This window comes from Aythya fuligula, chromosome 4 (genome assembly GCF_009819795.1).
Source record: "Aythya fuligula isolate bAytFul2 chromosome 4, bAytFul2.pri, whole genome shotgun sequence".
NCBI lineage: Eukaryota > Metazoa > Chordata > Aves > Anseriformes > Anatidae > Aythya > Aythya fuligula.
This window is the reverse complement of record NC_045562.1, coordinates 65717014-65729789: the sequence shown is the minus strand read 5'-3', so window position 1 is coordinate 65729789 and position 12776 is coordinate 65717014. Positions and strand designations below refer to the sequence as shown.

The 12776-nt window shown below is 37.0% G+C and overlaps 1 protein-coding gene across 5 annotated transcripts in view; it reads left to right on the top strand.

Annotated features, from left to right (window-relative positions):
- Window positions 1–12776, top strand: part of AFAP1 (actin filament associated protein 1) — a 115127-nt gene that overhangs the window by 58043 nt on the left and 44308 nt on the right. For all 5 annotated transcript variants that reach the window (XM_032186692.1, XM_032186689.1, XM_032186691.1 and 2 more), the window contains exon 4: window positions 12006–12114. In XM_032186692.1, the coding sequence (XP_032042583.1) occupies window positions 12006–12114 (109 nt within the window). The remainder of the gene's footprint in view (window positions 1–12005; window positions 12115–12776) is intronic.

Here is a 12776-nt window from a genome sequence, read left to right as displayed (position 1 = left end):
AGAGAAGGCAAAAAATCCCCTGTGGTGAAATAAACCAAAGAACAGGTCACCTGCAAGAGCTGTGGAACTGCAGTCCTTGGCAGTTTTCAGAATTAGAGCAGCAAAAGCCCAAGCAACTTAATGCTGTATTCAGAGATTGGCCTGTCTTGTGGAGATCATGGGTCCTAGCCAGTTTCTTATGATTTTAAGGACCAGCTTTTCCTGGATCAAGTCTTATGAGAACATTCATGAATTAAGAAATGTAGAGTTTTAAAGTCCAGAAAGAATGCTTCTTTTTTTCATAAAGTCCTTGGTGCCCTTCTGTGCTTGGTCTCTTGGTAAGAAATTCCCTGCAGAACAAGCAGCAGTTTAAGTTCTTAGTGATGTTTATATGTTTACTGGCTGCAAATTCAATTCCTGCAGTTGGGAGCAGCTGTCTTATTAAACAGTAAACTATGAACAAGTTTTAATTCTCCTCTGTTACCGCTCTGTTACTATTTTAGATTTGAAGAAAACATTTGCAACATATTTTTTTTTTTTTTTTTCAGAGAAGCATATGCAAATAATGGTCTATCCTGTTGAAAGGTTAACATAGTCTTAGCCTTAATACTGATGAATTATCCATCTTTTTATTAATTTGTGGAAAAGTGTATGTATTGATAAGGACAGTCTAAAGCTGTACCGAGGAGGCCTTCATTCGTCTGAGGCATGAAGTACATGTGCAGTTTACAGATTAGCAGTCTGTCTTCTCATTATGGAGGCAGAAGACTCCAAAAAACTGAAAGCATTCTTCTTCATTTTAATGTGTTACTCTGTTTTTGCATCTCTGCCCAGATGTTTAAGCAGCTTCCCTATTTCATAAGCCAATAACAACTTGTGAAGATAAGTACTAACTTATCAGATCAAACTCTTGGCCATCCTTTTGAAAGTGAATAATACTAGATACTGCTGAACAAATTAAAAATAAAAAGGGATGTTATATAAAATATCTTAACCATAGTTTGTTTCTAAGTGCTGCCAGCTGCTGATTTGTGACCTGGAACAAGATTTCTTTCTTTTTTAAATTTCAATTCTATGTAATGTAAAGAAGTATTCTCAAAGCATTATAGAAAGGGAATGTTTGTGCTAGAAACATCCATTTTGAGAGCCATACATATTGTATCAGAATTCAAGTAAAATGAATGTTAGAAAATCATTATGCACAGATTTGAGTGGATGCAAAAGTGGTCTTATTAATATGCAGGGAAACCTTGAGAATCCATTTCATGGTTAACAGTGCCTGAAAATGATTTTTTTTTCTTTAATTCAAGATGCATGTAGCATAAATTACAAGGCAAGTTGTTGATGAGAAGGAGGAAAATTATGCAAAATACACATGACTTTGAAATGTAGACTGTAGGTTCAAGCTTCATAAACTCAAGCCAATTGAGTTCCTCATTCTTTCATATTTGTGTAGGTTCAGTTTAATAAATTGCCTCTGAAGAGTCAAATTGTTGTTCTAAAGACAACTGACCTACATTTCCTTTCTCATATACTGACATGAAAATTCCCTTAAAGTTGGTGCTGCTTCACTGAACGAAATGTAGTGAGGTATGAATTTGGTCCAGTAGGTCACTGCTGTTTTGCAGGAGTTTTATTCAGTTTGGATTTCAAAGTAACAAAAATAGTTCTCTGAGATACAGTGATTAATTAATGTGGAAATTGACAGAATTAGAGATGGTTGATCTGGGGCATGTTCTTGCTATTTTGAGTCTGACAAAGTGGAGTTGGGACATGGCCCTTCCCTCTGACCTGAGAGTAACACTGCAGGTCCTTCCATCTTGGCATCTTGGTGAAGTTATGAAGCTGAACTGGTTTTTTTTTTTTTTTTTTTTTTTTTTTCTGTAGTGGTGGAAGCTCATTTTGGCCACTTTTCCTGTAATCCTATTGATGCTGTCAGGCAATGGTGGTCCGTGCCTCCATTTCTGGTGTTGGTACCACTTTGAGATCAGCTGGAAAATGTTCCAGGCTTCTTTTTGTCTTCTGTTATCCAAATATAGGTTACGAGTGGTGTTATTTTAAGACACTATGAGATCATAATTTGTGAAAGAGATGACAGACTGCTGTTGTCCTGCAAAAGATCAGGTGGAGCCAGAAGGGAAGGGCAAAACTATCAGCTTTTTGACTTTTGAACACTGGTGCAAGCTCAAACCCCAATTTGACTGTTAAAAAATTATCCTGAAGTTATGTTGAGACAATGGAATTGATTTTTTTTTTTTAAACCTTTCACTGCTAGAGGCTTCTTTGGTAGACCCTCATTATAATTAGATATGACCAGAGACTGTTGCATCATCTTTCTTTGTACACCAGGCTGGACATCCGTGATAGTGGCTAAGATCTATTTTTCCCTTCCATTAAAGCTCCTGCATAGTGATTTTTAATCTCTTAATCAACAGGCTCCTAAAAATGGGTAGATGATGCTGTCAATCTCTATAGAAATTGTACATAATTACATTGCTCAGTGACACCGATGTCCTGCCTTTCATAAAGACTTTTCACAGAAGAAGAAAGCCTGGAGAAAGGAAACCATTGGGCTCACCTGAGGATAGGAAATTCTGCTCCAAGGTGCCCTTCTTCACATTGCAAGTTAGAAGTCATATTACATGTCACCTCCTTTTGTCGACCATTCAGCACAGAGACCAGGTTCTTCCAGTTGGTCTCAGCCTCCGGTAGAAACACAATATGCTGCTGGAACACAGCAATTTACTGGAAGTGGAAATCAATAACTTTAAATAAGCTATGCACTGTTTAAAATCTAAGTTTTTAGCACATCAGTTATTGAGCATGCTGGAAAATTAAAGTTTCATTTACACCACTGTTTCTTTTTATGGCACTCAAGGGATTGTGCATTCAAAAATGTTTAGTCTGAATTGATGTTTAAGCTTTTACTTATGTAAAGATGTGTGGGTGGGAAGGAATTCAATCCTCCTTAAAGTAGTGCCAGGAGCCAGAATTATGTGTGGGCAGGTGCTGTGCGAGGTTTCCTTTTCAGATCTGTAAATAGACCTGCATATTTGCTCAGGCCAAATCTTATATCAGTTTTGTTATTATTCATCAGCCTATGAACAAAGATTATAAAATTCATTTTATTTAGAGACATGTTGTTAATATTTAAAGTGAAGTCTCCAGTTATTAAAATGTGTTAAAGCCCAGAGAATTTTCCTGGACTCAGTGGGCTTTGGACCAGGTCTTAAAATCCAGGGACAAAATTGGACCTTACATGTACTTGAATAAATCACATGCTCTCTTAGAAATTCTTTGTCTGTATACATTCCCTTGCCCACATCTGGTCTAGCAGACTTTCTGTCAGGCTTAGAAAGCACAAATCCTCCCATGCTTTAGCCCATGCAGACAGCTCCTTCAGATGGCCAGCAAAGTAAAAGCTTCAGATAAAAAACATGACCATGAGAGGCATGTCTGAGTCAACTCTTACTTGGATATGAGAGAGAAGATCATCTTTTGAAATAAAGTTGAGATGCTTCTCCATTCTTTTAGCCTGCTTTCTCCCTCTCCAAATCAGCACTCACTTTTATGATATATCCCTGCAGTGAAAGGACAGGCAGCAGTGGGGGATTTGGAGCAATAAGAAAGTTAATACTCTGTGTGTAGCCCTCACAGTGCTGCCAGGGTTTAATAACTAGGATCCCATCACTGCGCTATCACCAAGTTGCCTTGAAGTCCATTTTACACTGAGGCAACAGAATAATATCCGCTATGTCCTGCTGCTCTGACGTGCCGGAGGAATACTGGCATAAATTATCCACAGTATGACAGTGACAGAATACTTCTAGCCTCCAAGCATTTGGTTGTCGTAGTACATCTGACATTCAGTGATTTCAGCACATTGTGCAGTCCAAGAAAATCAAATACGAACAGCACCCTTAGCTCTTTTGCATGATTTTCACAGTAAAATTGGATATATGTTTTGTTTTTCCTGGAATATTGTCAATTTAATAATTATTTAACCGCAACAAGTGTCCAGCAAGATGCCAGAACCCCTGTAGATATAAATCAAAAGCATAGGTCATCTTCCTCCAACCCTTTCTTGCAACATACACAGTCACACTGTAGGAGTGTTTCATATAAATGGGCTTCCTATTGAGGAGAAGTGATATGACAGCCCCCCTTTATCTGGCTGCCTGTCAGGTATACTCTCAGATATTTATTAGAAAATGCTGAAAGGAAATAGCGTCCTTGGAGAAGAAAAAATCATCCTGAAATCAAAAGGATTTTTAAGGTGATATATCATCAGTTGTATTAATCATTCTTCAAACAAACAAACAAAAAGTGCCAGTCTTCAAGATTTTCTCAAATGTGCAGTTAGGCTTGTGACAGCAAAAGCAAGAGGCTTGTGTACCAGGTGGGTACTTAGGAATCTTTGTTTCATCTTGTTTTTTTTTTTTCTTCTGATACTGGAAATCAGTTGTTATTCTCAGTACTTTAAAAAATAATCTTAAAATAGTGTTGGCTTTGGAGCTTTTTTTCCTCGTAAAAAATTTTTAGAAGCAAAAATAAACAATTCAACAAGAAACTCAATTGTTTCTTTCAGAGCTGGCCAGTAGCTTCAATCTGAATGAACAAGACCTTCAGTAATGAAGGAACAACTAGAAGGTCCTTTTTGATTATTGAGTCCAGTTGCTCTTACTGCGGGTAATTAACACATAAGCTCTTTCAGAAACTTAAAATCTATTTCTTACCATTTTAGGTTTCTTTAAACCACTATTTCAATTCAAAAGGCTGTTCCACCATGTTCATTGTCAGCCATTGTCCTTATGTCTAAGTAGGTTTTTTTTCCTCACTTTGGTAAATCCTTTGTCATTTGAAATCACAGTCATATTCTTCTCAGGTTTCATTTCTATACATTTCATGTAAGACAGGCTCTGTTAGTTTCTGTTTTGAAGTATAGTTTGATCCTGCTGAACTAGTTTCCATTATCTGTATTTCTCCTATGCTCTAGTTTCATATTCTAGTTTGACCAGAAGTGACCAGAAGAGCTGTCCTCAGGGCATGATTTCATTGTGGAATATTTCCAGTGTTTATATATGTGATTGAATAAGGAATAAGCCATTGTGGTTTTTTTGTTTGTTTGTTTGGTCTTTTTTTGGTCTTTTTTTTTGTTGTTTATTTTGGTTGGTTGTTTTTGTGCATGTGTTGATCTTCTCTTGCAGGACACCACATTTGCCATAGCCATTTTCTCTGGATAGGGTTGGTGTATTATTGTTGATTATTTATATCACATTTGCAAATGGTATCACAGAAAAGTTTTAGTTACAACAATTACCTTTATAACAGTGCCTTTTTAACAGTGACCATCACAATATTTCAAAGCTTTCTTGATGTCTAATCTGACAAAATGACTGTTCCCAACAACCTTTACCTAGAATTTGCATTTAAACTGGATGAGCTTTTTGGGCTTAGAGTAGGATGGAACTTTTTTACACCAGATTCTTCCTATGATCATTGTGAAGCTATATGTCTATAGCTTCTCTGTCTATACTAGATGCTCATGGTCTTTGACCTTTGTAAAAGGAAGTTATGAAATTAGGCCAGTAAGTACCAAAGTCTCTCGTTTTTGTTTGATGCAGTTTAGGCCCTTAGAGAATATTGCTCCAGAGGAAATGGTGTTTCATTATTCACAGTGCTGCTTGTCTTGTCTGCACAAGCACCTGGATGAGCTTATAAAGTGGAGTAGGAAGGTGACTGGGGATTAAGGTACTTCTTTGAGCTAGAATAACCACCTCTGACTGAGGGCTCTGTGCTGCTTAAATTCAGTTTCTTCTTTCTCATGTAATACACATGAAAATGTTTCTCAGAATTAATTAAAGACCATTTCTTGCTACACCCAGACCCTTTGCTCGATATGAGACAACTTTTGTTTAGTCTGAGTGACAGTTCCAAATAGTTGTGTAATAATCTTTTATTACAGAATCTGAATGAAACAGAAATACCCTGTTTGTGTTTCTGCCTCATTCTTTTTTGCATTTTCTTTTTATTTCTTTAAATCTTCTGTTACTTACATGGGGTCTGCTGTTTATTTTCACTTCTGCCTTCCATAGATTTGGGGTGAAACTCTTTCTATGGTTCATCCTGTGCTGCAGTTTTCTCTGTTTTATTTAATATCTTAAATATCAATGAATTAAATGCAAATTAATTAAGTAGCTCTGGTCCTGGTGTGATTTCTGTGTAAGTACTCTCCAGACAGTATTCAGATCAAATTGTGGAGCCACAGGACGCCTTGAGTCATTCTTTAACTGTGACTAAGTCTGTTCAGATCCTTTTCCCATCATCAGGTTGTGGTTTTTGAGGCTGGAATCTGTAGTCACTGTAAATACTAATCACTTTTCCAGAGATACCTTTAATTAGATATTCACTCCTGCGTCAGCAGGCGCACTCCTAGGCAGTCTCAGACATATTTCCACTCTCAGGAGCAATGTGCAAAGCCTGTACCTTGCTATTTGTCTCAAATCTTCCGCTGTTCAGAATCATCCTGAACACAAGCTTTGCTTGTGCTTATGTTCATCCTCTGCCTGGTGGTCACTTCCACTACTACGCAATCCTGCACCTGATTGCTTCTCTGAGCACATTCATCTCTTCTGTATCTGTAAACACCAGACTACCAAATGCCATTGGCTGATAATTTTGCAGTAGTAAAAGCCTTATTTCATCTTGGAGACAACTACAAGAGCCTCTTACTACTCCTTACCAGTCCTATGAGCCACACTTGTTTGTTATGTGGCTGGCTGGTTTGCTGTCCTTTGTCAGATGTGCTCAGAGTCTGAAAAGTTGAATTGTTAGACTTTTTTTCATGTTATTTGGCTCCCAGTTTCTTAGGGTCTAGATGACAACCTGAAAAATTGTCAACCTTGAAAACCGAAACCTTGGAATACAAGGCTGTGGTCACATGAAGAATTCTCCTTGTCTTCTGCATCTTTGCACTCAGGCTAATATTTCACTTCTGCACAGCTCAACATGCTCTTAATATCCCATGTAGTCAGCATTTTTGACCTGAAAAATCCATGGTCCATCCACGTCCTCAAGTGCTGGCAATAAACAGCAGTTTATTTTTAGTGCCTTAGTGATTCTGAGTTTTTCTAAAGACTTTCATACCAAGTCCAAGTGTGTGGTGAGTACTCATGCCCAATTTCCAGCCTTTACTGCGGTGTGATGAAGCCTCGTTGACATGTACCGTTAGCAATTTTGCCAATTGTATTGGTGCTCAATTTCTCAATTTGTTTTGCCATCTGGACATTCACTTTTTTTACATCTGGGGAGCGGGATCATAATTGCATGAGCCCTCTTCCCCCCCCAGGCTGAGGATGCCACAGGGCTGTACGGAGGTCAGCTCAAAGCTTGCTCTGGCACAAATGGCACGTGCATGTGTCAAAGACTTTGCTTGAAAGCCCACATTTGCCTGCTGCCTTCTGAATAGCTTTATTATGCATCACCAGTGTGTGACCACTCTTCCAGTGTCATGTTGCTGCTTTGCAGCATTGAGGGGTAACGTAGCAGCTGGCTCTACAGTCCAGCTGGATCTGAACTGGTGGCTGATCTAATAACACATGTGTGAGCATGGCTGTGGAATTGCTGGCAGCCCTTGGCTCCAGCATGGGTGTACCGACAGTCTTTTCCTCTGTTAAAGTCACTGCTTTTCACAGTAAACTTTCACATCTTAAATCATTGCATGAACAGAGGTGTTTCTTTCTATTTCCTATATAGTGTAAGGCTTCATTGGGGTGTAAAGTGCTTTTATAACCTCAAACTGTGGAGGATGACATTTCTTTTCCTCTGCCTTTTATACAACTTTTCACATTATATGCTAGTGTATCCTCAGCAGGTATCAGATAGACTATCCCTAAAAAAAAAAAAAAAAAAAAAAAAAAAAGTTATTACCTACCTTGGTAACCCCTGGACAGAAGAGGGAAAAGAGGGAAATGAAGTATTTTCTATCCTAGGATAAAGAAAGAAATAGTTCATTTGTGGTCCGTGCAACACAGAAGGGCAGGTGGAGAGGTAGACCATAATAGACCATAAAATTAATGTTTCCACTAAGTCTGTGTCATAGTATCCAGTAGAATAGTGAGTTTTAATGTCCAGGTAAGTATTGCTTATTTGGAGATACTTTTTTTCTTTCTCTGAGCAATCTCTCCTGTAAATTGTTTTTGGGCATCCCATGGACAACCCAATCTTTAGTGTCTTCAGAGATCTCAGTTCTGTAATATAATTATCACCCCTTATGAGTCTTCATTTCAAATAAACCATCTCTCATTTTGTCTCAGACCCAGCTCCTGTCAAACATCTTTATCTGTTTTTTCAGTGTCACTGGTGTTATTCTGGGCAACAATATCCCACTCATTTTTGTCCCTTTTCCTTCAGTGATATAAAAAATAATGTTTTTTGTTTTGTTTTTTTTTTTCTAACTCAGTTCTTATTCCTGTTATTGAACAAGATTATTTGTTCTTGAAAGGCAGCATTCTCTCATTTTCTTCCCTGTGGTCTGTTGTAAAAAAATAAAAGCAGAAATTTTTGCTAATGCTTTCTTTGCAGGTTGCCAGGTCTTTCCTCCTGATACCACTCAAACTACACATGTTCTATGGTTGTTGTTTTTTTTTTTTTTTTGTTTTTTTTTTTTTTGTTTTGAGACTTAATCCTTTTATATGATATGTAAATAGTTTAGTGTTTTTATGGACTTTTTATTTTCAGATAAACTAATGAAAAATTATTCAATCAAGAATTATTCCAGTTCATAATTCATAACTTAACCACAGGTCTTCCACTGAAAAACTGCCAGGTTAAAAACATTAGGCAATACAACTATCAATAGTAAAATAAGTAAAGCACTGTAAATATTAAGTAATATCAAAGTGCTCATATGTATTTTTTATATTTCTGGATGCTCAAAGATATACGTGTTCCATAGCTCCCCGAAGATGTAGCTGTTTATGATACAGATTTGAATGAGTTATTTTTATTTTGTATTTAATCTGTTGGATTTTCTTTCAATATTAAAGCAGCCTGCTTTAATCAGAAAGTATTCAATGTTGGATATTTCTGTTTCTTCTTATATATATATATATTATTTATTTATTTATTTTCAGTGAAAATGAAATCTTTTTATAATTGTTTTCAACTTTGTTATAGCAAGCACTGCAAAATGCATTTCAAAACCAAGGGCCGGTTAATTCAGCAATGGATTCCATCTGTGTTGACATTGGCTGCACAGCCCAGCCCGCCCCAGCTGCGTGAAGTAACTGGTGCTCCAGCAGGGTCGAATTCAGACAAGCACCATTTGTGTTTCATTTCCTTTTTTCTTTCTTTCTGAATAACATTTTGTCTAAAAACAAGTATTTTTTTTTTCCTGATCTTTATTGGAACCTCTTATTTATTTCTGGTAAAAGATAGCTTTGAAACCTTGTTGCTATGTCAAGTCAAAATTGGAATGACTCTCAGGATGGGTATTTCCTGGGTGAATTAGGTTTAATAATGATAGGAATTTCATATATCATCTACACACCTGGCAGGGAAAATAGTTTAAGGCTAGACAAAGATATGTTAATATATCTGTCCTATGAAAGGGGTGGTATGAATCTGCATTGCCCCAGGAATAAGCCTTGACCCTGACTCACTTGAGCAAGGCTCTGCCCACCTGCCTGAAAGAGGAAAATGCATACTCTTTTGAGGAAGTTCTCCCTATTGTACCCAACAATTCAGGGCACACAGACCTGACTGTGTGTGTAGGTGTGTAGGGTAAAATTCACAACGTGCTGTCAATTTTCCAATATTAACTAACATGTAATATTATGTAATGTCCCTTACGCCTGTTGCACAGCAGCAGGTAACCTTGAAAGGCTCATTTATTTTGTGATGATGTGCAGATTTGCAATTTGTGTTTTTTAGCAGAATCACAAGGAATCTACAGTAAAAGTTGTATTTTTTCATCATTTTGCTTATTTGACAGATAATTTCTCTAGCAAAACTGGTCTGTGATGAAAACTCATTTGGTTCACACTGCAGATAACAGTAATTGCTGTCTCTTAACTGTAATTGACTGTGACATACTAACTTTGCTACATCATTTGATATAGAAATAATATTAGTGTAAATGTCAATCCAGCCAAGAATGTTTGTGTTTAGGCACAAATCAGTTCATTAGTCATATGGAAATTCTAGATTTTACTGGGCAGCTTAGTGTTCAATGGCAAGTTGGTGCTCAATCTTCTGAAGTACAGATTTATTCCTTGCCTTTGTGCCAACTGGGAATTCATAAGCATGTACCCGTGAGGCAGAATAACCTACTGCATATAAATGTAACTACAGAGCGCTCTAAGACTGGTACTACTCATCTTGCTGAGTAGTTGAGAATTAGGTGTCTGGCACAGTTTAGTCGGTGTCGAGGTGTCTGGCTATGAAATGTGGAAAGACGAATCCATCCCTGAAAGTGCCAAGGACCTAATTTCAAAACAGTCAATGTCACATGTTATTAATTCTCACGTCCCTCTCAGGTAATTATAGGCCTATAGCCAAAGAGGAACATAGTCACTGTGCCTTCACCTATGTTCCATGGAAAAAGGATTTCCGCCTCTCCTAGACTATTCAGCCCACCTGAGATCTGAACTGTGCTCTAGAAACGTTTGTCCATAAGTAAAGCCCACGTGACTAATTTCTTACTTAGATATCTCTGTTTTCCTGATGTTGAGTGGATCGGTCCAATGAAGACAAACGCCGTTACATCTATTTCATTACATGACAAAGATGTATTCAAAAACTGTTACTGCAGAAATGAGACTCTGCTTACAAGTTACATTTTTGTAATAATGCAATAAACCACTGGTATTGGAAAAAGACTGAAGTATTTCCTCCAATATGAATATATGGATCTAAAAACTTATGGCAAATATGAACGTGTTCTATAAAATGCAGTTGTTTTGGTCCTTGCTAAAGAAATAGAACAGTAAAGTCATATGGAAGAAGTCTGAGTACTAAATTTACTTTTTTACTATATCAACATACCCGTAGTTGGTCAGTTTTAAATTTAAAACAGGCTTATATTTAGAAAAGAAGCATTTCAGAATTTGACCTGGTATTTGAAATATTTATTTTATCATATAATAGTTTCTTGATGTTCCAAGCTATTCATCATTTGTATAGTTCAGTTTTCACCAAGTAGAGGTACATTTTAAAAATTAATGTCTATATTAAGAATTGGTTTGCCATTGAAAAACAGAATGCATCATTAAAACATGGTCTAGGTTATCTATCATTGATCTCTGCCAGATCAGGCTATTTAACTTTTCTAAACTGTACAACCAAAGTGATGCTTGCTACTGTAATATGAATTATTTTAGATGTAGAATACTAATAAATAAGCCTCAACACTATAAAATGTCCTATGTATGTAAATCACTTTGGTACATAGATCCTTTACATTTGTAGTCCTTAAATAGAGAGAACTATATCTTTTCAACATGTTAGATGTATTTATAGTATTTATATCACTGAAGGACATCAGTTGAAGTACATGCAAGAAGGTTCTGCATCCTTTCCATGAACAGAGGTAAAGGGATTGGCAGTAATGATAGGTTGTGAAGTGTATCATTATGTTTTGAAGCATAAATAAGTCACTTCACATCTTCAAATCTCAACCTCTACTTATTACTGTTTAATTATAGCATCATAAAAGGAGCTTGAGATTTAGGTCATAAAAGGAGCTTGAGATTTAGGCTTTTTTTTTTTTTTCCTTCTAAATGCTGCTACCCTTCATGTCTTACTCAAAGGTCAACATCTAATTCACGCCTCCAGAGCCTTGGCTTTAGAGATAGTTAAAGTAAGATATAGTTACATAGTTATATATATAAACCCAGCAGCTAGTCCTGACTATATGTATATATGTGTTACTTGTAAACTGATAATGAGCAGATGTTTCAACGATGTTTATTTTAACACCTTTAATTATTTTCTGATTTTTTTTTTGTCCTGTTTTCTTCCTTTAGCCACCAGATAATGGGCCTCCACCATTACCAACATCTTCCCTTCCTGAAGGCTATTACGAAGAGGCAGTGCCACTTAGTCCTGGGAAGGCTCCTGAGTACATCACTTCCAGTGAGTAGTGTATGCAGATCAGTTTCAGAACAAATGCTAATTCTAGTGTCCTTCGGCTTTTTTTAGCGTTCAACAGCTACATCTCTTTTAGTGCCATCGTAGTGTGTCATATGTGTGGTTTAATTGTCCTCACTGCCATAGGTTGTTTTAGTGTGCACAGCTGTTTTGGTGTGCACAAACAAGGCTCCTTTTAGAGGAAACTAAACCTGGAGCTCCAAGTTAGGTGCACATGTGTTTTGACTGCTATTGGAGACAGAGAGTCCAATTTAGCCATTAATCCTTTGGATATATTTGAAGCATGAATATGATGGGGACGTTCTTACCAGGGATCCAGAGTTCGGATTGTCCGGAGTAAAACCCTCTAACCTACCAATAGTGTAAACGTAGATGCCTTAGAACTTGGTGTTGGTCTGCAGATCTCCTGGTATGTTCCTATTGCACTGAATTACTTGCCAAAGTACACAAAGAAAAAACAAAAAAAAACTTTTCTAAAGTGAGTAATTATTGACAGGATGTGATCTGCAGCATTTCTGATGATGTATTGTGGATAGGGATAAATCATTCATACTGGCTCCCATAAGCCATGCCTGATGAACATGTCACTATTACAGTGACTAAATATAGAACTTAGAGGCATGATTTAGTGGTGGACTTGCCAGTAC